This window comes from Notamacropus eugenii, chromosome 2 (genome assembly GCF_028372415.1).
Source record: "Notamacropus eugenii isolate mMacEug1 chromosome 2, mMacEug1.pri_v2, whole genome shotgun sequence".
Lineage (NCBI taxonomy): Eukaryota > Metazoa > Chordata > Mammalia > Diprotodontia > Macropodidae > Notamacropus > Notamacropus eugenii.
In genome coordinates, this window is record NC_092873.1 from 106392084 (window position 1) to 106417977 (window position 25894).

Sequence of the window (25894 nt, forward strand, 5' to 3'; positions counted from 1 at the left end):
TCCATTACACTGTAATGCCTCTCTGCCTGGAAGATTGCAATGAGTTCAATGTTTGTATGACTTAAAAGACTGCCAGAAAGTCAGTCATTATTGCTGTTCTTATTGGACTCTCTGGAAGAGAGAGGTGGTAGCTTTGGCCCTGAGCCCCAGCACAGAGCTTCCCAGGGACACAGGGAGGAAAGCCTTCCCAGAATTCAGCTTTCTGTCCCTGCCCTTGCCTTCCTTAGTCATCCTTGTATTTCCTAAATTTGGGACTGCTCCCTACTTCCTCCAGAGTGGCGTACAGGGCTGTGGAGGAGACACCAAGGGTGAAGGGATGAGGAGACAGACCATTAGGACGGAGAAGGAGCTAGAGAACTGTGGAGGCAGGAACTGGAGCTGTCAAGGCGACCAAGGGAGGAGTAATAGATGAGAGGAAAGCTGGGTAAGCCTAGAAAAATACAAATGACAGATGGCTTTTCTTTCCCCTTTTTTCCTTTGCTCTCTTCCCAGGGACTCGGAATGCTGCTGATTGGTGGCTCTCTCACTGGATCTCCCAGCTGAAGATAGCAGAGAATGGCTCCCAAGAGCTGTTGCACATCAACAACCAAGCACCCTCGCTGCTCTCCCCACAGCTGCTTCTCTTCTCCCCTGGAGGCCTCTTGTGAGTGGTCTAGGGGGCCCTGAAAAAACCAGAGTCATACCTGGATTCAGGGACTAAGCTTGAGAGTGGATCCTGATGGCTTTTGGGGGGTGAAGGTGTGAAGCCTGAGGACTATGGATGACACAGTAATGGATCCCACTTTCTCTTCCCTCTGTCCAGTGCCTCCGTGTCACCCTGGCTCAGAGCCACCCCAAATAGCTCCCTGGATGTGCAGTTCTACCTGACTGTGTATGGGGCCATTGCCAGTGCCAATTCGATCTGTACCCTCCTGCGGGCAATACTCTTTGCCACTGGCATCCTCCAGGCGGCGGCCACCCTGCATCAGCGCCTGCTGTACCGTGTCCTCAGGGTGAGTGGGTGGAAAGATGTTATGGGGGGAAGGCTGGGAGAGACCCTTTTGCCAACCTTCCCTCAGCTCATGAGGGCCATTGCTCCGGCTCTACACTACTTTGTCTGCCTGATGTCGCCAGCATGCCAAAGTTCCTCTCTTTTCCCTAGGCAGCTTGGAGAAGGCTGTCCTTTGGAGTAAGGTGCTCACTCTTCTCTGTCGCCTAGAAGCAGCATATTGTAGACGTTAGATCTGGAATCAAGTGACCCAGCTTGGACACTTGCCTAGTTGCAAGGCCTTGGATGAGTCCCTTAATTCTTTGGAGGTTAGAGAAACTACACTGGCTCTTTAATCAGGGCAAGGTGCTCCTAGTGTGGGGATCTCCTTTTCTGCTGCAGTCCCTCAACTTCTCCATGAGTCTTACCCTTAGAGAGGTGTCTGGGGGCCCTGAGGAGTTGTGACTGACCTGGGGAGGCAGACGAAGGATTTGAACCAAGGTCTTTATGACTCAGAGGCTGATGTTGCAGCCACTGTATTGCTCTGTTTCTGTTGTAATAATAATTCATTTTGTAGCGCATCCAGTTTGCAAAGTGCTTAGTGTCCTATGTGATCCTCGTAACCCTACGACATAAGTGCTGTTATTATCATCCTCATTTTGCACATGGGGAAACTGAGGCTCAGAGAGGTGGCCTGACCTGCTGAAGGGTCACACAACTAGAAAGGGTCAGGCCTTCCTGACTTCTAAGTCCAGGGCTCTCACCACTAGCCAATGTGGCCTCTCAGTGAAATTTTCTGACCCTTAATTCCCTCATCTGTAAAGTGGGAATGCTCATACTCACACTACCAACTTCACAGAGTGGTTGTGAAGAAGACACTTTGGTGGAACAGTGCTATAGTCCGGAGAGTTACTGCTTTTGTGAGCAGATGGACCAGGAGTGACCAACTGAAGCTACAGTTGGGAAGAGGTTAGAAACCTTAGGAGGTCAACTAGGCCAGTCCCCTGTCTCCAGATAGAATGACTCCCTTCAGGGATTGGGAGCTTTTCCTGCTCCTAATAAATTCCCTTCCAGAGAAGGAGGCTCCATAGCCTCGCTCCCCTTCTCTGAAGCTATTGCTTTTCCCACAACCTGCTGGTCAGAAGATCTTGACACCTACCTTCATCTCACTGCAGTGGAAGGTCTCCATCTTCTAGAGAGGTCAGCTCTCAGGAAGGACCTCTTTGAAGGGAAAGGGTGGGAAGCAGTAACAGAGAGTTACCTTTTTTTTTCTTAATGTTTCATGAATGCCTTTTGTTTGTATGTTCCCATATACTCTTCTTGCAGAGGAATTAAGCACATTTCTTCGTTTGCCCGCCAGGGAGCAGATTAGCTGTTACAGTTAGTGGGAATTTGGGAATCCAGCTGGCTTTTAGTCATAGCTCCTTTCTCCGTGGGGAGATTTAAGAACAGCTCAAGTGTCTGATTAGAGGCAGGAAGATGGACAGGCCAATTTCCCAGAGGTCCTACCAGCTAGAGGAGATTCCTCCCCTCCCTAGCAGTTAGAGCTTTTTCCTTCTACCCTGCCCTAGCTGCCACCAAAAGACTTTCACCTCCTTACTATTCTACTTGCCTTTTCCTCAAAGAACCCCACCCCTACCATCCCTACATCTACTCAAAGCTCTCTTATGAGACTCCTTTCTCTTCCAGTTCTCTTCCTCATGGCAGGGCTCATAACTAATTCCTTCCCCTTCAAGATTCTTCTTCCACCAAGTTTCTTGCCCTAAGCTCTCCTAACATCACCCAACTTCACTGCCCCAAAAATGGCCTCCCTTTGCAGGCTCCTGTGACATTCTTTGACTCCACACCAACCGGCCGGATCCTGAACCGCTTCTCATCTGATGTGGCTTGCGCGGATGACAGCCTGCCCTTTGTTCTCAACATCCTCTTGGCCAATGCAGTGGGACTGCTGGGGCTGCTGGCTGTCCTGGGCTTGGGGCTGCCCTGGCTGCTGCTGCTGCTGCCACCCCTCGGCTCCCTCTACTACTCTGTCCAGCGCCACTACCGGGCTTCCTCGAGGGAACTGCGGCGCCTGAGCAGCCTCACCCTCTCCCCCCTCTATACCCACCTCTCTGAGAGCCTCGCTGGGCTCAGTATCATCCGGGCTGCTTGTGCCACCTGCAGGTGAGGGCTCATGCTAGGCAAGATTCCGTATCTCTACCAGGAACAGAAGGTCACATCTAAAGAGAGCCCATCCAGGAATTTTACTAGGGTGAGACAGACTGCAGATGGTGGGATCAGGGGGATGAGGCCCTTAGAAGGAAAAGAAATGGTGCTGAGGAGACACAGTGGGGAAGGGCTGTGGGATCCTAAAGAGAGAAGGGAGAGTCTGGACAGATAATAAGCATGGAGGGGAAGATTTCAAAGGGTCCCTGGGAGACAGGGGGCCTGGGGGAGTTTAGGGAGACTTCTGTGCATAAGCCAATTATCACCTCTCCTATGCCAAACCCTATGAGTAAGCAGATTCTAATCTTAGACATGAGGACAGGAAGGAGGTGATCCACCCCCTGAGGCTAGTCCTTGGCACATGGGTAGGAGAGAGAAAACTCAGCTCTTGGTCCTCAGGTTTGAAGAGGAGAATGAAAAGCTACTGGAGCTTAACCAGCGCTGCCAGTTTGCTGCCAGTGCGTGCCTGCAGTGGCTGGACATACGGCTGCAGCTCATGGGTGCCACTGTGGTTAGTGCCATTGCCGTCATCGCCCTCATCCAGCATCACCAACACCTCGCTAACCCAGGTGCCACCTTTGTCACTGTTGGCCTTGTCCCTGTCCTAGCTGAGACCCGCCCCCCAACTTTGCCCTGTGCGTCTCTTCCTTATTAATGAACTTTCTGCCCTAATTCCTACTCTTATATATCTGTCTCCATTACCTGCACCTCCTCCCCCAGGCCCTGCTTCCAGTACCCTCATCCTTAGTCCCCTGTGTATACCTCCCCTGTTACAGGGACTAGCCTCTTGTGGTCTCCCCTGGGTCCTTTTGTTCTCAGCCTGCCTCCTCTTATTCTCCCATATGTATAGATAAACACACATATGTACACATGTACACACAGTCTTTCACAAGCCGATTCAAGAAATATTTAAATACCTATTTTGAGCAACTTTTTGTGCTAGGTGTTGAAAGTATTAAAATGAAATAAGTCATCTTCACTTAAGAAACTTCAAGTCTAATACATACAGACATGGAGCCCCTGCTCTCCAACCTCCCTGGAGGGGGCCAGGGCAGCCCTAAGCCCGGGACGGCCAGCAACTCTGGCAGTCTCACCACATTCTTTTTCTCCTTAGGACTGGTGGGCCTGTCGCTGTCCTATGCCCTGTCCCTGACGGGCCTTCTCTCAGGCCTGGTGAGCAGCTTCACACAAACGGAAGCCATGATGGTGAGCGTGGAGCGACTGGAAGAGTATTCTTGTGACCTGCCCAGTGAACCCCAGGGGCAGCACATACAGGTATAGGTGATTGGATGCCCCTTCCCTTCTCTCCACCTCGGAGCCAAAAGCCACAGCCCTACCGCCCTCTCCCCAGTATGGTCTAGTTTCAGTCCTACACAGCTCACTCTTTGAGGAGCAGGACATAGAGCCCGGGACAAAATGAGAAGAACCTAGGAATTGGTTTAACCCTGCCAGGTGGTACAGGGTGGAGAGGAGGGTGTTATGGTGGGTAATGGCTAATTCTCCACCATTCATTCCCCTTACAACTTTTCTCCTCATCTCCCCACAACCTTGGTTCTTTTCCTTCACGTTTCTTCACTCATTTCTCTTTCTCCCTCCCCTTTTCCTTATCTCCTCCCCATCCTGCCCCTCCTCTTCACTGTCTCTCACCATCTTCCTCATTGTTACCACCTTCTGTGCTCTGCACCATCTCTCTCTCCCTGTCTTCCTCACCTCACTTCTCTTCTGACCATCCTTCCCTATTTCTCCTCACTCCCTTCTTACCATGCTTCCATCTGTCTTCATTTCCATTCCGCCCCTACACCGTGTTCACACCTCCTCATTCTTTATTCATGCTCTTCCACCTTCCCATCTCTCCCACAATTTTCCTCCCTTCCTCCCCACCGTTTCTCCTATCTCTTCTCATGATATCTCTCTCATCTCTCTCCATTTTTGTCTCACTGTTTCAACCCCACTGCCACTCTCATGTTGCCCACATCTCTTTTCACTCTCTCCCCCATCTCCTCCTTCCCTTTGGTGACCACAGGTCGGAGTGGGCTGGCTGTCACAAGGACACGTGGAGTTCCAGGACGTGGTATTGGCTTACCGGCCTGGGTTGCCCAATGCCTTGGATGGGGTCACCTTCAGCGTGCTACCTGGGGAGAAGATAGGCATTGTGGGCCGGACAGGTTCCGGAAAGTCCTCTCTGCTGTTGGTATTGTTTCGGCTGGTGGAGCCCAACTCCGGGCACATTTTCCTGGATGGTGTGGACACCAGCTTGCTGGGCTTGTCAGATCTCAGGTGGAGTTGGGGGCAGGGCTGCCGCATAAGGGGTGAGAGTGCTCTGGGCCCTGGGACTCTTGCATCAGTGTAGAGGGCTGGGATAGGACCTAAAGACAGAAGAATGGGAGTGGTGCAGTTTGGGGAAGCTGGGGAATGGGAAAGGCTGATTGGTGCTGTGGGTGCAAAGGGAACTGAGAGAGATGGAGAAGTACCTGGGCAAAGAAAAACAACCTTTTATGTGCCATGCACTACTATGGGTGCTGTAGATGGCTATCTTTATCAAATAAGCCTCCTAAGCTTGGTTTTCAAGGCCTTTCCCAACCCCTTAACCCACCTCATTTCCCATTTCTTCCCTCCCCTTGGTTCAGGCCAGTCTCAGCATCCTGAGAACCCTGCCATGCTCACTGGAGACTCTTCCTTGGCTGGCCCCCTACCTCACAGTGCTTTCCTTTCTCCCTCCCATCCTCTTCAAGGTGTGGGCCAAGCCTTTGTCTTTCTAAACAAAATCTCCCTCATCTAATCTAAATCTTTGCCTTACTCCAGTCCCACTCTAAACACCATAAGGCATGAGTGTCATTCTGTCCTCCGATGAGACTGGAGCTCCTGAGGCCATATTTTATTTCTCTCTGCTGTCCCTCAGGGTACCTCGTAAACTGCTAAATGCATAGCAGGATCTTAAGATTTAGAGCTGGAAGTGACCTTAGAGAGTGTTTAGTTGGACCTCCACATTTTACCTGTTAGGACACAGACCCAGAAAAGGGAATTAACTGCCTGAGGTCACAAAGGCCGTAACAGGACAGGATTCAAAACCAAGTCTACAACTCCCAATTCAGGGCTCTTTCTTTCTTTCTCTAATTCTTTTTTTTGGAAGGTGTCATCAGGGCTGAGTCACTTACCCAGGGTGACACTGCTAGTAAGTGTCTGAGGCCAGATTTGAACTCAGGTCCTCCTGACTCCATGGCAGGTGCTCTATCCGTTGTACCACCTAGCTGTCCTAGGGCTCTTTCTTTTTTTTTTCTTTCCACTTAATAGTATTTTACTTTTTCTAGTTACATATAAAAATAGTTTTCAACATTCATTTTTATAAGATTTTGAGTTCCGAATTTTTCTTCCTTCCCTCCCCCCTCCCCAAGACAGCAAGCAGTCCCAGGACTCTTTCACTACACTATGTTGTTTCCCATTGAATGACTGATTCATGGGTAGGAATTAGAGGGTCAAACTCAGGAGCAGGGAATGGATCTTTCCACCAAGGAGAAGGTACCAGATCATATTGTTTGCTCCCTTTCCTGCCTCTCAGGTCCCAGTTGGCCATCATCCCTCAAGAGCCCTTTTTGTTCAGCGGCACAGTACGAGAAAACCTGGACCCACTGGGTCGCTATGAGGATGCGGCACTGTGGCAGGCCTTGGAGGAGTGTCACCTGAGCAAGGTGATCACTCTACTGGGTGAGTTCTGGAAACAGGTAGTAAGAGAACCTGGCCAAGGAAAGGCCCCTTTCTGGAGCTAAGGGAGGCCTTGTGAAGTCACGAGGGAGGGGGGAGTCTGGAAGAAGAAAGGCTAGCCTCTTGGGATGACATAGTCTGGGCCTAATAGGTGGTCTGGATGGTGAACTGGGTGAGAGGGGACGACGCTTGTCACTAGGGCAGAGGCAGCTATTGTGTTTGGCCAGAGCTCTCCTTACAGATGCCAAGGTAAGGAATGGGACTAGGGGCCCAATGGGTGGGTTTGGTAGAGGGGCAAGAGGGTGGCCTTGGAAAGGGTGATGGAGGAGCCCTCCTGGATTATCAGGGAGACATAAAAAGAGGTTTGCTTTCCTAGGGCTCAGACCTCCAGTGCAGAGTTGGGACGAGGGGGCTAAAGGGATGGGTACTAGGATAGGATCCAGGGCAAACATAACCCCTTCTCCCTGTCCCCCAGATCCTATGCATTGATGAGGCTACAGCCAGCGTGGACCAGAAGACAGACCAGCTGCTCCAACAGACAATCTATAATCGTTTTGCGAACAAGACTGTTCTGACCATTGCACATAGGTATGTGTGTGTCGTGGAGATGCCCAGGGAAGGACCAGGGTGATGGGGGAGGAGGAGAAAAGACTAAATCAGCAGGCTAGCTTCAGACCTTTTATCCCTTCCTCCTTTTGGGGGACCACTGAGAAGTTAGCGAGGAGATATCTTCATCTTGTCTCAGGCAAATATCACTCTTCTGCCAGACATGGGTGAGACACCAGAGATGGGAACTGTCTCACCCTGAGGGAAACTGAGTCACTAAGAGACCTTCTCTTTCTTCCCTCACTCCCCCCAACGATGAAAACCTGACCGCCCAATTGGAGTGGGTGGGTGAAATCTGATGTCTGAGAGTAAGGGAGTAGCAAGGAGTGAGAGATGGGGAAAGGGTCAACCATTTCACTCTGTGCTCACTTTCACCTGCCTTGTAGGCTCAACACTATCCTGAATTCAGACCGGGTGCTGGTATTACATGCAGGAAGGGTGGCTGAACTGGACACTCCAGCTGCCCTGCGAAGTAGGCCCTACTCATTGTTCCATCAGCTGCTACAGAAGAGTCAGCAATGACCCTGCCTTTTCTGAACCAATGATCTTCTATTTTTCCTCAGTCGTCATCTCCCTCCCCTTGGGGGAGGGTTTGGGGCTTTTAAACTCAGGTGATGAACAGCTGTTTACTCTCCCCTCATCTGTAGGGACACCTGGCCCTCCTCACCTTCCCCAAGCATCCCTGGCCAGGTACCTCAGGATGCTCTCTCTGATACCAGTCCCCCTCAGTAAGCTGAGAGTATTGGAGGAGAGCTCTTACTGGACCAGAACTAGGACCTTGAACATGGGGCTCTAGGCTGGCCCCACCTGGGACCAGGAGTCCTGGGAGCACGAGCTATCACTCACTGTCATTTTTTGTCATTTTATTTGATAAAACCTCTCTTGAACAATCTGTATATTTAAAAAAATAGCATATCTGGTGTGAGGCTGAGACACCTCAGTGGGGGGAACCCACAATGGTCTCTGGAAGGTAGGAGATGTGAGGAGGATTGAGATGGAGAGGGGGCCCCACTCTGCCCCCCCTCCAACCCCCATCACAGTGCTGTGGTCTTGCCAGGCTCGGGTGGGGAGCCAGCTGGAGGGGAGATTCCAGCAGGGAGCATGCTGACCTGGCACTCCTGGTCATGTTGCTCAGGGGGTACAGCATATTGGTGAAAAGGGTAGCAGCAGGGCCTGGCAGGGCAGTGCCCATGGCGCCATGCCCAGAAGATCAACAGCCCTGTGGTGAGGACCGCGGTGGCAGTGAGGACCCCGAATACCACCAAAACAAGCAGGCTTGACTCCCCTATCCCTGTCTCTTGTCGGCGTACTACTTCCTTCACTGAGATTCGAAGTAGCCCTGCACCCACGCTGAAGGGAGCTGGTACCGTGAAAGGAACCACAGCTGCAAGGCTGGGTCCAGGGGCACTGTCTGGCTCTGTAGGGAGGTCCAGGGCTGGGAGGACAATCTCACACGTTTTGCCCCCGTAGCCATCAGGGCAGAGGCAATCGAAGTCATGGACACGGTCCCGGCAGCGGGCACCATGCTGGCATGGTCGGCTGGCACAGTCATCCAGGTTGACAGTGCAGAAACGACCAGCAAAGCCTTCAGGGCAGTGGCAGGAGAAGCGGTTGATGCCATCATGACAGGTGGCACCATTGGCACAGGGTCTCATTAGGCAGTCATCCACATTGACCTCACAGCGTGGTCCCACAAAGCCTGCCAAGCAGCGGCATGTGAAGTTCTTTGCAAAGCCTTGATCATCTTGGCACTGCCCGCCATTCCGGCAAGGAGACCTGAGAAGAGGGAGATGGAAAGGAGAGAGTTAATAATGACAATGTTGTGTGACTTGGACCAAATCACATCCCCACTCTGGGCGAGCTGTCCCCTCTACAGACAGAGGTGGTTGGACTAGGTTTTCTCTGAGGTCTCTCTTCCCCCTTTAAGTTTCTACAACTGCATCCCCAAATCCATCCACCCTCACCCTCAATACATATTCCCTATTACCTTCCCCCCACCTTCAACATCCTGATCTTTGGCCCACTGCCCTCACCCCACCCTCTCCTGTCCTTCTAATACCTTAAAATCTGGCCTGTGCCCAAGCCCCTACTCTGCTTGTTCCCGTTTCAACTCACCCAGCATGCTCACAGGGCCCAGTCTTGCGCTCACAGTTACGCCCATGAAAACCTGCTGGGCACACACAGTGGTATTCCCCATCCCCCTCATATACACACTTCCCTCCATTCTGGCAGGGTGGCTGCTTGGTACAGATGTGCTCATCTGGAGGGGAGAGAGGGATACCTGTAGAGAATTGCCTCTCTTCCTCCCCCTTTCACCCAGTGCAGGCTGAGGACTTCTGAAATTTCCCCCCACCCTGTGCCTAGCTTCCACTTTGGGGACCTAGTTTCTGTTGGGATGCTTCTTAGCCACATTCCCTATCTCAGGATCATTGCTATACAGTAAAGAGCACCTCATTCTGAGAGGCAGGTGTCCAGACCTGGGCTCTAGTCAGTGACCAGCTGCTGAGGCTTTTAGTAATTCATTTGAGGGCTCTGTGTGCCCTCTGTCCCCCACAATCCCTCCCAATTCCTCATCATTAAAATTAGGACCCACCTACCTCACAGGGTTATCACTGACAAGAACAAATAAAAGAGTGAATTTGTATTTCTGTCTTTCATTGTATCACTGTTCATTCGTTTACACAATGCCTCTATCATGCCTACACTTTGTACTAGCATACTGAAGCATAATGTGTTAAGCACATGCTTAATAAATACCTGTGACTGAATGAATAGGAAAGTTTTTTTAAAATGCAAAAGGCTATTGAAACCTAAAGAATTTGTATTACTAGGTCTCCTTTCATTTCCCCATTAGGTCCATGGGGTCCCTTCCACTTTACCTGAAGTGCTCAGCAGCTGTTCCCACACCTATTCTTACCTTTGTCACAGAATTTACCTGCCCAGCCACTAAGGCAGATACACTGCCAGGGTTGGTGACAGGTGCCATGCTGGCAACCAGGCATCCTGACGCACCGCTCACAGTGTAGTCCTTCCCAGCCAGGGTCACACCTGAGGAGGAGGATGGAGGCACAAGTTATTCTGGGAGATTTCAGGAAATGAAAATAAAAGCCTCCATCAAATAGAGTGGGGAAACTGGGATCTAGTACCCGATCCCTACGTTGGTTAGTAAGGTCTGAAGCTGATCAGTTGGCATTTCATATCCTGAGAGGCAAACAGCTTTCCTGTTCTTAAATCCCAGCATGCCCTGTAAAAACAAAACCTAGTCAAGGGGCTCTTCTTTATCTCTAACCTCAATTTCACCCATTGTCATTTACTTGTTCTTGTGAACAAGCCCCTGCAAGCATTGGGAATCTGCCTAAGTGTACCATTAGAAATTTTCCAGTTTTCTCTAATCCTGGCTAAACCACATCAACTCCTTTTCCTGTCTTTATTGCTTTGCCCCTTTGCTCTCCTCATATCTAGTTATTTTCTCCATTTGATCACTTCATCCTTCTGACCCAGGGGACAAACACTTTAGAGAGAAGAGGAATGTTAGCAAAACTATGGGGATAGTGAATAAACGTAGGACTATGCAAAGTGCTCTCTAGCCCACAAAAAGGCAAGGAGGACTGTGGGGTAATTGGTTGATATGTCGTTTCCTGGTGTACAAGAAAGAGCCTCTGGACCCTCTGGCCTCTTGTAGAGGGGAAAGGGAGGGGTCATCTAAACAATGAGACAGGGCTAGTGTAGGGGAAATGGGGTCCAGGGAGGGGGTTTTGAATGTAGACTAAGGTTTGGGAGAGCCAAAGCACCTACCTGCACGTGCCGTCAGGCTCACAACAGCCGTGGGCCAGATCACAGTGAGAACTACAGTCCTCAGCTACTGGAGGTAAGAAAATAAGAGTATTGTTTTGAGGTGGCACAAATCAAAGTATCTCCCAAGTAGGAGATCTGTATTTTGGGTGAGGAGGATCTTACTTTTCTTAGGTCGGCAAATGGAGTCCCGCCCCACCCCACCCCACCCCCCCTCCCCCGCCAAAAAAAAAAAAAAAAAAAAGGACCTGCGTCCATTTTCACACAACCTAGTTTGGGAAGGGTGAGATCCACTGGGTCCCCCCAGGGGCACTGATGGTCAGTATGAATGTAGTCCTTGCTTCTACCGGCAGAGGTCAGTGTGGGAACAGGGGACTGAGGCTGAGGCTACTCCTGGTCAGAGCAAGGTGGGGAGAGATGGGTCGGGAGCTTCAGCTTTCCTCCCTCCCTCCTCGTGGGGTCCCGGAGCTGGGGACACTCACCATGGGTGGGCTGTCCTGATGTCCCCAGGATCCAGAGTAGGGACACGAGCTGAAGGCAGCGGCAACCGCTTAGCATGGTCAGCGCCGGCCCCAGGAGGGACGGACGAAGGACGGACACCTGTAAGACCAGACAAGACGGGGCTAGAAGAGACGTGGAGACGACGGGGACAGTGCTAGAATAGAACAGGGGTTGCGGGGACATAGAGATAAGGAGAAAGGGCGGGGATGGCGGAGGTGGGGGAGACTCAGGGTGACGAGGTCAGAACCTGGACGACAGGGAGTAAGGGGTGAAGATAAGGTGGGGGCGTAAGGGGCAATGGCACTGTAGGGGTCGGGAGCATGTGCCCTGGCTGTAGGGGAAGGGGCTGGAGAAAAGGGGCCTGGAGGTGGGGGCAGCAAGATCGGAAACAGGGGGCAATCCTCGAGACAGAGTAGTCTGCCCCCCCTACCTCTTACTGAGCCCCCCGCCCTCCAAGGCGTGGGGTCACTTCCACCCCCAGCCTCTCAGAGCGGCCCCCCCCCCCCCCGACTCGCTCCGGCTTGGCAACCGCACAGGGCCAAGACACCCCCATCCTCCAACCCTCCCATCCCCTGGCCGGCTCGGGAAGGAGGCTGATGTCTCTGAGCCCCCTGCCTCCGATAGCTTCCCACCTGGTCTCTCCCAGCCCCCCACCTCCCGCGCGCTCTCTCCAGGGTCCTTCCTCACCTCGGGGGTGACGGCGCGGTGCGCCCAGGAGCCCAGCCAGGGAAGCGGAGTGCGGAGAGCGGGGCCGGGGGATCCAAGAGGATCCAGGCCAGAGCCGGGGGCTGCGCACGGCGGCCCCCTATAGGGCCAGGGGGCCGGCCAGGAAAGCGGCATCCATGCTGAGCGCTCCGGGAATCTCCGGATCCGGGCCAGACCGGGGAGCGGGGGCGGCGGCGGCGGCTCGGTGCTCTCAGGCCGCTTGCCAGGGGCGGCGTGTGCCGGCAGAACCCGCCCTCCCCCCGGGCCGCCGCCCGCCTGCCCGCCTGCCCGCCTGCCGGCCCGCCCCCCTTCCCGCTGCAGTCACTGCCTCAGGCACCGCGCCCCCAATCCAGGCAACACACCAGCGCGCACACGCGCGCACACACACACACACGCGCCTCACGCCCACATCCCTCACCCATCCCTTATATCCCCACTTCTCATTCACAAAGCTCACACCATCCCTGTACCCACAGCTGTGATCTTCATCTGTTACTGTGTCTCCCCCGTTTCCCCCTTTTCTCCGTCTCCAACTCCATTTATTCAATGAGCATTCATTTAAGCACAATGTATCAAACACTGCTAGGCTCTGAAGATACAATAACAGGTGAGACAGTTCCTGTCCTCAAGGAACGTTGGTTTTAGGAGAAAAGAAAGGGAGCCGAAAACAACGAGGGTCGAGATTAGTAGATGCAAGATATACAAAGCATATACAAGACAAGTGGTGGACAAGAAAGCAGCGTTGGGGGTGAGGGGGAAGGATGATCAGAAAAGGCCTGAATCTCTAGGTTTCTCTCTTTTTCTCTCCAGAAAAGCATAGGACTTCTAAAAGCTTGCTAGGAATTTAGAGACAAAAGGATGCTGCACATTTTGGCCCAATTATTCCTGCCCTGCAGTTCTGAACCCCTCATTTTCCATTTTATATTCCTATCCGTTCTCCCACTAGCCCCCACCCTCCTCTATCCTCTCTTCAACACTTGTCCTCTTACCTTCTTGTTTCTTCCCCTCCGGATCTTACCTTCCCCTTAATCTTTGCAGTCCTTACTCTTTCTTTTCTTTCCCTGTCTCTTCTCTCTATTTTCTTCTTCCTTCCAGCTTCATTTAGCCTCACAACCTTCTTTTATCCTTCCAGTATAACCCCATGTCCACTCCTTGACTTCCATCCCTTCCTCTTCTTTCCAACCTTCCTTCTCCTCTCAGGTACCACACATTCCCCCCCTCCCCTACCCACCCCAGTCTTCCTTTGTCATTCCTCAATCCCTCTACACCTCCAAGCCAGTCTCTCTACTGTTGTCCTCTACAATCTCTAAACACTTTTGGCCTCTGAAATGTAACTTTGGCAGATCCCATCTCCATACTAGCCAGACTCCAACATTTTTGACCTGGCCTTGGTGTCTTACCCTTGTTCAGTTTTGTCCAATTCTTCATGACCCTATTTGGGGTTTTCTTGGTAAATATACTAGAGTGGTTGGCCATCTCCTTCTCCAGCTCATTTTACAGATGAGGAAACTAAGGCAAAGAGGGTTCAGTGACTTGACCAGGGTTACACAACTATTAAGTGTAAATAAGATTGGAAGTCAGGAAGATGAGTCTTCCTGACTCTAGGCCCACCTCTGCACCCTGGTCTGCAACCAATACATCACCTAGTCTTATCCTACCAGGGTGCTAATCATTCAGCAAACTCTGTACAAATTAGACATCAAGATGATGACTTAAAAATGTGTTTTCTTTTTTGAGTAGGGAATCAGCAACATCTCCTTGGCATTCCTTGTGCTTTGAAGGTTTCTCATTTGGGATGATTTGCATGCACATATTATTCTGCCTGCATCCTCTGTGGGTTTCCTGCCAGTATAAGAGGGACAGAGGCAGATGGCAGAAGTATCTGCCCAGCTCTATTTCTCCCTCTCTTCCTCTCCTCTCTCTCCTAAGATTTCATTAGATCATCCTTCCCTCCGGTAATCTCTCAAGCCTCTGTGACCTCTCTTATGCATTTAATTCACTCCAACGTAGTTATTTATGGATATGCCTCATACTACTAGTAAATTTTAAGGTCCCCAAAGTGGGACAGTCCCTGCTTACAATCTACACAGTGCCTTGAACAGAGTAAGCATTGAATAAATATTTTATCCATTTATCTATTCATTGGAGGAAACAATATATACACAGGTAAGTAAATACATAAATTGGTCCCTAACAAAGCCTGTTGTTTTTTCATCTGGTACATAGCAGGTGCTTAATAAATGCATATTAATTGTAGGATTCACCTTTGTGTCCCTAGCCCCTCAAAGAAGACATTGAATGTTCAGAAACTGTGGAACTCCATTGAATTAGAGAAGTACTAATCACTTCATAACTCACATTGAGCCAATGGTCTTCCAGAGCTAGGGGTCTTGGTTAGTAAGAGACAGCATAGAATAGTGGAAAGAACACAGAATTTGGACTCGAGTGATGGGTTCAAATCCTGCCTCTGCTACTTGCTGCCTGGGAGACCTCAGGCAAGTCATTTCATCTTTTCTTGGGCTGTTTCCCTGTCTACAAGGAGAGGATCAGACTAGATGACCTCGAAGGTCTTGTCCAGCTCCAAATCTATGATCTTAATTTCTTTATTATTAATCCCTTTACTGATACTTAGTAGCTGTGTATGGGGGAGGAGGAATGAGACAATGCGTGGAAATCACTTTATAAACTTTAATGGGATTTATCTATCTATCCAGTATTATTGTTACACTTGTGGCAGCTATGACTAGGAATTATTGTTATAGGGACAGCTAGATGGTGCAGGGGATAGAGCACTGCAATGGAAATCCGGAAGACTCATCTCCATGAGTTCAAACCCAATTTCACACACTTACCAGCTGTGTGACCTTAGGCAAGTCACTTAACCCTGCTTGCTTCAGTTTCCTCATCTGTCAAATGAACTGGAGAAATAAATGGCAAACCACTCCAGTATCTTTGCTAAAACAAACAAACAAACTCCAAAAGGGGTTACAAAGAGTCAGATATGACATCAATAATTGTTGCTATACTTTCTGCAGCTATGACTAGCCATTCATTATTCAAAGTGGATGAAACACTGACTTTGGAACGAAAGGACCTGGGTTTGAATCATACCTCTTCCACTTAATATAAATGAGATTCAAGGCAGGTCTTAGAATTTCTCTGGGCCTCAGTTTCCTCACATGTAAAATGAGAAGATTGAATTAGGTGACTTCTAAAGTCCCATGTAACCCTAAACCTAGGATTCTATGATTCTATTCTAGGTCTTCTCAAATTCTAGCTCAAAACATTTTTCCCAGGTAATCATCCTTCTTCTCTAATAATAACACAAATTATCTATCTTATGTTTACACTTTGCATTATGCTCCTTCATATTTGCTTCCTTGACTCTTCTTGGGTTATATCTATTTCATAGTGGGGAGTGGTATGTATTTGTGACTCTATTTGGTGATTCCCTATTCCCTTAGAATGTCTGAGCTGGAAGGGACCTTTGAGATCACTTAGTCTAATCCCTTCACTTTATGGAGAAGGAAACTGAAGACTAGAGAGGGGAGGTGATTAACCCAAGGTCTCACAGATAGGAGTTGGCAGAACCAGGATTCAGATCCAGATCTCCTGACTCCCAGTCCAGTGTTCTTCCCACCAAAACATGCTACTCCCAACCTGGGATCTCCCCATATTAGACTGGGAGGCCCCACCTCCTCCTTCTTTTGTGTTCTCCAAACTTTCCCACCAGTGTGCATACATACAGTGGGTCTTTGTTGCATAGGCACTGAGGAGAAAATGGTCAAAACCATGGATTGGATTAGACAAACCACTCCTATTCTCTGAAGTAGTGTCACCATCTATGAAATGAAGAACATTTTAGATCTGATGAATTGCTCATTGTCCATCTGTGGGTATTTCCCAGTGTTTCTTCATCAAACTTTGTTACCCATCTTTCTCACTGCTAGGACCGACCCCTAATAAAGCAGATTGTATGCTGAGGTCCCCTGGATGCTGTCTGTAGCCATGGTGTACCTCATTCCCCGCCACACCACAAATCTCTCGCACCCTCTCTGAGGATTGGAGGAGTCAGTGAGTGGAGGAGCTATAAGAATAGTTCAAAAGCTGAGTGCAGGAACCCTTTGGGGTGGGTACAAGCATCAACAGCTGAAAGGTAGAATTTTGAGAAGACCTAGAATCTTAGGTTTAGAGCTAAATGAGATCTTAGAAGTCATCTAGTCCAATCTTCTCATTTTATATATGAGGAAACCAAGACCCAGGGAAATTCCAAGACTTGTCTTGGGTCACATTTATCTTAAGTGGAAGACTTATGATTCAAACCCAGATCCTTCGGATATCAAGGGTAGAGTTGAATAGGGGTGATAATATGCGAAGCCTGGTTCTGTCCCTTTCTCTTGTGTCCTATCACTGATCCATTCTGCATTTTTGTCCATTGTTTGTGTTCATACTGTTCGTTTGAGCACAGCTCATGGGCAGCTAGGTGACACAGTGGATAGAGCCCTATGCTTGGAGTTAGGAAGACCTGGGTTTAAATCTGACCTCATACACTTACTAGTTGTGTCACCTAACCCTGTCCATTTCAGGTTCCTCATCTGTAAAATGAGCTGGAGAAGGAAACCATTCCAATAACTTTGCCAAGAAAACCCCAAATGGGGTCATGAAAAATCAGACACAACTGAAATGACTAAACAACAACTAGGATCAGAGGCCCTTCAAATAAAAAGGTCTCCTTATGTTCATCCTTCAGTATCAGTCTTTGCCTCAGCTCACTTATTCCATTTATCTCCTGCCTCTTCCTAACAGGAATCCCCAGATCCAGTCAAACTGGTCTCAACATTCCCATTCCAAGGCCTTGTTCATGAAGTTTTCATGTTGCCAAGTCTTACTGATTCATAACATTTCTTCCATCCCACTCATAAAAGAACTACCTTGTGAAGTTGTAAACTGATCCAGCCATTCTGGAGAGTAATTTGGAACTATGCTCAAAGGGCTATAAAACTGTGCATAAACTTTGACCCAGCAATACCACTTCTAAGCCTGTATCCCAAAGAGATCATAAAAATGAAAAAAGGACCCAAATGTACAAAAATATTTATAGTAACTCTTTTTGTAGTGACAAAGAATTGGAAATTAAGAGATGCCCATCAATTGGGGAATGGCTGAACAAGTTGTGGTATAAGAATGTAATGGAATACTATCATGCCGTAAGAAACGATGAGCAGAGTGATTTCAGAAAAATCTGGAAAGACTTATATGAATTGATGTTGAGTGAAATGAACAGAACCAGGAGAACATTGCACACAGTAATAGCCACATTGTTCAATGACTGACTTTGATAGACTTAGCTCTTCTCAGCAATCCAAAGATCTAAGACAACTCCAAAAGACTCCTGATGGAAAATGCTATCCACATCCAGAGAAAGGACTTGGGAGTCTGAATGCAGATGGAAGCATACTCTTTGCTCTCCTTTTCTTTTGTTGTTTTGTTTTGTTCTTTCTTATGTTTCCTCCCATTACTTCTAATTCTTCTTCACATCATGACTAATGTGAAAATAGGTTTACTATGGAGCCTATATCAGATCACATGCTGTCTTGGGGAGGGGAGAGGAAAGGGAGGGAGAGAAAATTTAAAATTCAAAATCTTATGGAAGTGAATGTTGAACACTAAAAATAAATTAATTAATTATATATTTTTTAAAAATTTAAACAAGAACTACGTTAGTTCAAGCCCTCATCACCTCTCACTTAAGCTATCACACCAGCCTCCTGCTTGGTCTCCCTATTTCCAATTTCTCTCATCAATCCATTGTTTGCCCAGTCAAATTAATATTCCTGAGATACAAATCTGACCATATCACTCAGCTCTAATCAAAACTTGTTAGTACAGCTAGGTTTCCTCATCTATAAAAGGAGTTGGAGAAGGAAATGACAAACCACTCCAGTACCTTTGCCAAGAAAACCCCACATGGGGTCACAAACAGCTGGACACAATTGAAACAACTCAACAACTCTCATTCTCAGATAAAACATAAATTCCTCTATCTGGAATTTAAAGTCCTCCACAGTCTGGTTCCTACCTACCTCTCCAGACATTTCATACAGTATGAATCCCTCCCTCCCCCATACACTCAACATTCCAACCAAACTTCCTACTATTTTCTTAACTCTACCTGTGATTTCCACCGGTGGGCTGAGACTCTTGAATTTCATTTCTTTTTTTAATCTTTGTATACCAGGCAGCTTGGTATGATGGATAGAAAGCTGATCTTGGAGTAAGGAAGACCTGGGTCATTCACTAGAACCAGTTCAGAGTAACCAAGAGCAAATTTATTCAATTTTCAACGTGAGCACTGACACTTCAGAAACTGGCAAATACTACAAACCAATGCTTGTTTTATTGTTTTATTGAATGTCTCTAGACTTCAGTAAGTGATGAAAGAAATGGTAATAATGTAGGCTAAACTTCAAAGTGTGTTGAATGTATTCCCCTCCACCCCCGTCCCAGAGAGCCTGTTGTTAAACAGTCCTATCTCTGACACATAACTATTGACGGGCAAGTCACTTCACTGTTCAGTGCCTGAGGTAAGTTTTTAAGACTATAAGTTATTTACAAGTTGGGATCTGTATCTCTGGATATAATTTCCACACCAGGAGTTCACTATACTGGTGAAATTGCAGGTCTAGACCAAACACAACAACAAACAAAAAAAAAAACATTCCCCACCCCCACCCTGCTAGTACCCTGCACAGTATACAAGAGTATATTGTATAGGTGCTTAATAAAAATGATCTTTGAGTTGAGGTATTACCCACCTGGAATGCTCTCCTTCCCTCCCCCGATTTTTATCTGTCCTAAAATGTAAGTTTAATGAATTTTGTTGTTGTGTCAAGCTAGTAAGCTAACCTAAGCCCTACCTCCTCTAAAAAGCCTTCCCTAACTACAGTCCAGGCAACTAGATGTCACAGTGGATAAAGTACTGGAGTTAGAAAGATTCATCTTCCCGAGTTAAAGTTTGGCCCCAGACACTTACTAGCTGTGTGACCCTGGGCAAGTCACTTAACCTTGTTTGCCTCAGTTTCCTCATTGTAAAATGAGCTAGAGAGAGGAATGGAAAACCACTCCAGTGTCTTTGCCAAATGGGTCATGAAATGTTGGACATGGCTGAAAATGACTGAACAGAGAAAACAAAGTGATGTGGATAGAGCACTCACCTTGAAGTAAGAGAAACTTGGGTTCAAGTCCTAGTGACCCTGGGCAAGTCACTTAACCTCTGAGTACCCCAGGTAAGACCATAAATTACAGAGAAGGTGCTGATCTTCCCCACCATTTGCTGCCTTCACTCTGGCCATCTTTTCTATCTTCTCTCCCCACCTCAACCCTCCACCCCTTTTTTTGCCTTATCTTGCCAGGAATCAGGCCATCTACACCCCATGCAGCCTTCTCCCACCCCCTTTCCCAGCTTCCCTTTATAGGTTGTCTATCCCAATTAGAATGTCAGTTATTCAAGGGCAGAGACTGTTTTGTTTACATGTATGTCAATCCCTGGATTTTAGTCCAGTGTTTGGCATATAGTAAATGCTTAATAAATGCTCTCTGTATTGGTAACCACTTCTGGCAAAGCATCTGTTAGCCTCAAAGATTCTGGGGGATTGGCTCGTAGTTTTTCCCTACTAATCCATCTACCTATCATCTATCTATCTGACCTGAAATCAGGAAGACCTGAGTTCGAGTCTGACTTCAGCCACTTAATTACCTTCCTGACTCTGGACAAATCTCTTAACTTCTCTGTCTGCAGTTTCATTATCTGTGAAATGAGAATAAAAATAGCACCTACCTCCCCGGGTTGTTGTGAAGATAAAACGAGATAATATGTGTTAACCTTAAAGCACCGTGTAAATGCTAGCCAATATCATTATTTATCTATCCATCTGCATTGGTGGAGGGTAGAGCTCCCCACTCTGATTTTACTTTAAAAAAATGGCACAACAAATGACTTGAGGGGAGGGATGATGTCTTTATACTTTTTTTGAATGCTCTACAAGATTGTAGTAATTATTTAATAAGTGCTGAATTAACTTCAGCCTTATTTGCTAGAACAATTACTCATATAATCATGATTACTCATAATACTTCTAATAGCTTATGGGTATTTTGGCTTTCTTACTTTACTGACAATATTCTCTCTCCTGCCTCCTTGCTCTTGGCCTTTCTAAGGTGTAACCCAGGGATGGGGAACCTTTGGCCTCGAGGTCACATATGGCCCTCTAGGTCCTCAAGTGCTAGAATCCAAACTTCACAGAACAAATCCCCTTAATAAAAGGATTTATTCTGTAAAACTTGGACTTAGTCAAAAGGCTGCACCCAAGGACCTAGAAGGCCACATGTAGCCTTGAGGTGGCAGGTTCCTACCCGTGCTGCATTTAGTGGCTCCCTGTTACCTTTAGGATCAGATACAAACATCTCTATTTGGCATGTAAATTCCATCACAGCTAGAAAGTGTCTGAGGCCAGATTTGAACTCAGGAAGATGAGAATTCATTGGCAGCTTTGTGGAGAGTGGATTGGAGTGAGGAGAAACTTGAGGCCCATTAGACTATTGTAATAGCCCAGTTGAGAGGTTATAAGATCCTGAAATAGGTTAATAATTGTATGAATGGAGAGAATAGGGTGTATGTGAGAGATATTGTAAAGGAAGATTTATATAAAGGAAGGATGGTGGTCTCCTTGATGGTAATATTGAGAGAGGAGGGTTTTGGGAAAAAAATAAAGACTTCTGTTTTGGACATGTTAAATTTGAGATGCCCACAGGATAACCAGTTAAAAATGTTCAACAGGCAATTGGTGGGACTGGGAGTGGAGAGAGCCTTGGACTAGATAAATAGATCTGGGAATTATCTTCTTGGAGATGAGAATTGAACCCAAGGGAGTTGACAAGATCACTGAGTGAGAGTATGGTGAGAAAAGAGGGTCCAGGACAGAGCCATTTAACCTCCAATGGACCCTTTTCCTCTAGGACCCAAATATAAACTCCCTCATTCACAACCTGACCCTAATCAACTTTTCCAGACTAATTATACATTACTCCCCTTTCCCTGCTGTCTAGTTCAAACTGGTCTTATGATGGGTCTTCACACATGACACCTATCTCCTTTTCCTGGCCCCTTTGTCTGGGTTATACCTCATGCAAGGAATGAATGTATTCTCTCCTCACCTCTGCTCTTTAGCATCCCTTATTTCCTTCAAAACTCTGCTCAGGCATCATTTTCTACATGAAACCTTTTCTAATTCCCTTCCCCATTCCCTACTTTGTATTTATCAAATTACTTTCTATTTATCTCTTCTGGATTTTGTAGACCCTTATGTATGTTCGAATTATCTTCCTGATGGAATGTAAGTTTCTTGAAGGCAGGGACTCTCACTGTGGTACATTTTAGGTGATGAATAAACGGTTGTCAATTGATTGATAGGTAAATCGAGTTCTTTCTTTAGTCTGTCCCCCTTGACACAGTTGAAGCCCCTCTCTTATTGCTATATACCCTCTGTCCTGAAAAATCATAACCTGTTATATAGGCTTAAGATTTCTTTAGAATCCACCCCTCTACCGTCACCACTCAAAGGAATAGTTCTAATATCTCCAGTCTCTGGTACCACAGTGCTTTGCAAATTCTTATACATGGACCTACAATTTCACTAGTATAGGGGAACCTCATGTTACCAATGCTGATCTGCAACTGTTGCAATTTATAGTCAGAGAGTTACCACTAAGTAAATGACTTGCCCAGGGTCACACAACCAGCATTTGTCACAGGACTTGAACACTGTTCTTCCCTGACTCCAAGTCAGTTGCTGCTCACCTGGTACATAGTAGAGGTTTAATACTTTTCCTTGAATTGAATTGAATTCTCTTTGAGGTAGAACCCTGCCTCCATCTTTCCCTGCTGAGGAATTGCCAATCTCCCGGCCCTCCCTGATTCTCCTCTCTAGTCTAGCCTAACACAACCCAGGCCCTGCACCTATTTGATGTTCTGCATCCCTCTCCTGAAACATTACTGAATTCGTCTGTCCATGGGGGGCTCTCCTCTAACTTCTTCCATAGGCCCTGCTTCCCCAATCCTGGCCTTGACTCTACTTGAGGGTCTTCCCCTCTCAAATCTATTTTTTTAAAGATGTCATTTTTCACTTTATTTCTTATTAAGCCTTAATCACTAAATAGGCTTTGCCTCCATCAAATTCAGACTTGTTAAGGATCTTCACTTGAAAAGGCCAAAGATCCTCACTGCATCCTGGCCTATCTCCAGTTGTCCTGATCTATATCTGGCTGCTGGACCCAGATAGCTCCAGAGGTAAAAGTGAGGCTGGTGACCTTGCACAGCCCTGCCTCACTTCAATCCAATTCACCTACATGTCATGGCATCACCTCCCTGATGTCATGGTCCTCTTGGAGAAAGAACAGACAGCAACAAGCACTTTACACTGCAGCTAGGTGGCGCAGTGGAGAAAGCACCAGGTCTGGAGTCAGGAAGACCTGAGTTCAAATGCAGGTTTACTTGCTGGCTAGGTGACCCTGGGCGAGTCACTTACCCCTTTTTGCCTTAGGTTCCTCATCTGTAAAATGAGCTGGAAAAGGAAATGGCAAATCACTCCAGTATCTTTGCCAAGAAAACCCCAGACGGGATCACAGAGTTAGACATGACTGAAATGACTGAAAATAAACAATAACCCTGAAGCAAACCATCTTCCGTCACCTCATTAAATCACCTGAGATTCACTGAACTTTCGAGAAGGGAGAAGGTGACCAAAGCAGGATCCTGAAGCCAAGGAAGTCCCCACCTTTTTCCTTGTACCATATAGGTTCTTCTTTAAAAGGATTCAGAAATGTGACCATAGAGGAGGAATACACAGACAAAAAGGATGTCGGATGCTGGAGACAATTCCTCCCTCTCCCCGCTTCCTTCCATAAGCCTTTTTTTTAAAAGCGTTTACTGTGTTCACCATAAGGAAGTAATCACAAACCAAGATTAACTTGGTACAAACCATACATTAGGGAGGTGGTAACGTGGGTTTTGGACACATAGTTCAGGGACACAGAGACACAAGGACACATACAGACCCCTGGCCACAACTGCGGCAGGTCTCAGGGGATGGGCACATAATTTACCTTCTCTCTAAGGCCCCTGCTACAGGCCTTCCAGTCCAGTGCAGTCCAGTTCAGGGAGAGGGGAGGGTCCCTAGGAGGGGATAAGAAAGAAACCAGCAAGGGGAGGGAGAGCCACACATCAGCTTCAGTGACGCATCATCAGGCTCTGGGATGGTTGGCACAACCAGGGCAGGGGGGTTTATGTCCTGAAACAAATGGGCCTTCCCACCCCCACAACAGGAGCTGGAGCTGGTTGCCCAGGGGCTGAAACCCAAACCCTACCATTGTTTCCCACCTCAAAGCTATATTTGACTCTGTGTGTGTTTGTGTGTGTGTACATGGGAGTCTATGGTGTGCATAGCGGGGTGGGGGTGCCAAATCCCATTCCCCTGATGCCCAGGATCATTTAGAAATAGCTGGCTCGAGACCAGTGTGGGTTTGGGTGGGGAGAGAAGGAACGAGAAGAGTGTGTGTGTGTGTGTGTGTGTGTGTGTGTGTGTGTGTGTGTGTGTGTGTATTTGTGACTATGGAAGAGGCAAAAGAAACAGGAAACCCAGAGCTATGACTGAAGTTTGGCAATGGTGGTCCCTCATGCCTGGAATGTAGTCCTTCCTCACCCTTGCCTCCTTCAAAACTCTGCTCAAGTGCTACCTTTTCCATGAAGTCTTTCCTGGTCATCTCAGCTGCCAGTGCTCTCTCCATAAATTTACCTTTTATATATTTTGTATAGGCCTATTTATGTATATGCTGTCTCTGCCTTAGAATAGAATTTCTTTCGGAGGAGAGACTGTTTTATTTTTGTCTTTATATTCCTAGGGCTTAGCACAGTGCCTGGCATAGAGTGAGTACTTAATAAATGTTTGCTAATTGACTGATTGATTGATGCATGTGTACACATGTAGTGTGACCCATGTCAGAATTCCCAACCTGGGTTGGGCCCATGCTGCCTTCACTCCAAGGTTCTCTGTCTGACTATAATATCAAGAAGCAAAATAGGAAAATGATATCCAAAGTACAGGTTAGGGATGTCCCCCAAACTTCTTTAATTCCCCCTAGTAACCTGTCACCTGGATCTGTCATCTAGGAATTTATGGAAACCTTTTCTTGAACTGATTTTTTTTTTCAGAATGCCTTCAAGGGATGACTTTTAAAATTGGTTTATTGATATCTTTTGTTTCATTTCTAAATATATCCTTCCTCCCTCCCCTTCTGAGGACCACCCCTTTGTAATAAAAGATAAAAAGAGGAAAAGGGGGAGAAAAAGAGTTCAGAAAAACTAACCAACCTATCAACTGAATCTGACAGTATATGCATATTCTACGCCCACAGTCCTTCATCTCGGCAAGGAGGGGAGGGGAAGAGAGGTATATTTCTTGAACCTGTTTAAATATTCAACCTGAGCTACCTCTTTATCTCCACATGTTGCAGCTAGCACATGCATGTATTCTCCAGGACTTATCAGGGAGACACAGGCACAGAAGGCAAGTTTAAAGGACCCACATCTTGAGAGCTGGGGTAGTCAGAGGCCTGGAGAGCAGTTTGCTGGTAGGCAGAAACCTCTTGATGGGGAAAGTTGGGAAAGAAGCTGAAGCATTCAAAATCACCTATAGTAAAGTCCCAAGTTAAAAGAAAAAAATAATTCTTCAGTGGATTTGAATGAGATCTCATTCACTCCCTCCAATAAGATGCAGATTGTGACACACCCATGCCTACAATTCTTGTTCGTGTCCTCTTGTAAATCCCTCATAGGTGATCGATCCAATCTGCTAGAGGCCTTCCTTCAGATAATCTGCTCGTGGCATGGATCCCAGTGAAACATGTGGTCTGTCTATTGATTATTTCTTGCTCTTCCTACCTTTTGACCAGCCCACCTTTTGTTTTTTTCCCTCCCAGTTTTGCTGATGAGATCCTTTCTGCCCTGTCTTTGTTGCAACCTACACATGCCTACCATGGCCCTCTCCATTATCCTTTGGGTTAGTGGAAAGGAATGAGTATTTATTAAATTCCTTCACTGTGTTAGGCATTATGTTAAGAGTTTTTACAAATGTTCTCTCATTTGATCCTAACAAAAACCCTGTGAAGTAGGGTTATGATCCTTATTTTACAACTGAGGAAATAGAGCCAGACAAAAGTGAAGTGACTTGCCCAGAGTCACACAGCTAGTCAGTGCCTGAGGCCGGATTTGAACTCAGGGTTTCCTGACTTCAGGTCCAATTCTATCCACTGCACCACCTAGCTGTCTCTAAGGATGAGTTTCATGCCTGTAGCATTCCATGATTC

General features: G+C 47.4%; 2 protein-coding genes across 7 annotated transcripts in view; one reads left to right on the forward strand and one right to left on the reverse strand.

The window, feature by feature from the left end:
- Positions 1-8369, forward strand: part of ABCC10 (ATP binding cassette subfamily C member 10) — a 35119-nt gene extending 26750 nt beyond the window's left edge. For 4 of the 5 annotated variants that reach the window (XM_072642237.1, XM_072642239.1, XM_072642240.1 and 1 more), the window contains 10 exons: positions 493-643; positions 803-992; positions 2787-3130; positions 3572-3741; positions 4287-4447; positions 5196-5449; positions 6729-6874; positions 7023-7120; positions 7347-7459; positions 7864-8369. In XM_072642237.1, the coding sequence (XP_072498338.1) occupies positions 493-643; positions 803-992; positions 2787-3130; positions 3572-3741; positions 4287-4447; positions 5196-5449; positions 6729-6874; positions 7023-7120; positions 7347-7459; positions 7864-7999 (1763 nt within the window). In that variant the 3' untranslated portion in view covers positions 8000-8369. The remainder of the gene's footprint in view (positions 1-492; positions 644-802; positions 993-2786; positions 3131-3571; positions 3742-4286; positions 4448-5195; positions 5450-6728; positions 6875-7022; positions 7121-7346; positions 7460-7863) is intronic. The other variant, XR_011974282.1, reaches the window with a different exon arrangement.
- On the reverse strand, positions 8324-12720 carry DLK2 (delta like non-canonical Notch ligand 2). Of its 2 annotated transcripts, none has more exons than XM_072642242.1 (6): positions 12458-12720; positions 11752-11869; positions 11273-11336; positions 10395-10525; positions 9593-9737; positions 8324-9253 (listed from the first exon to the last, which is right to left on the reverse strand). In XM_072642242.1, exons 1-6 carry the CDS (start codon positions 12608-12610, stop codon positions 8512-8514), a joined length of 1353 nt encoding a protein of 450 aa, XP_072498343.1. In that variant the 5' UTR covers positions 12611-12720; the 3' UTR covers positions 8324-8511. The 2 variants fall into 2 exon arrangements, with proteins under 2 accessions (XP_072498343.1, XP_072498342.1); XM_072642241.1 differs by having other exon boundaries at positions 11273-11339; positions 12458-12719.
- Between the last annotated feature and the right edge of the window lie 13174 nt (positions 12721-25894).

Excerpts from the sequence above, each read along its gene's own strand:
- DLK2 (XM_072642241.1), bottom strand. The coding sequence starts at position 12,610 with ATGCCGCTTTCCTGGCCGGCCCCCTGGCCCTATAGGGGGCCGCCGTGC. Across the intron at positions 11,340-11,751 it reads ATCAGGACAGCCCACCCATG|TAGCTGAGGACTGTAGTTCT; the intron begins GTGAGTGTCCCC and ends TCTTACCTCCAG. Across the intron at positions 9,254-9,592 it reads GGGCCCTGTGAGCATGCTGG|GTCTCCTTGCCGGAATGGCG; the intron begins GTGAGTTGAAAC and ends CCCTCTTCTCAG.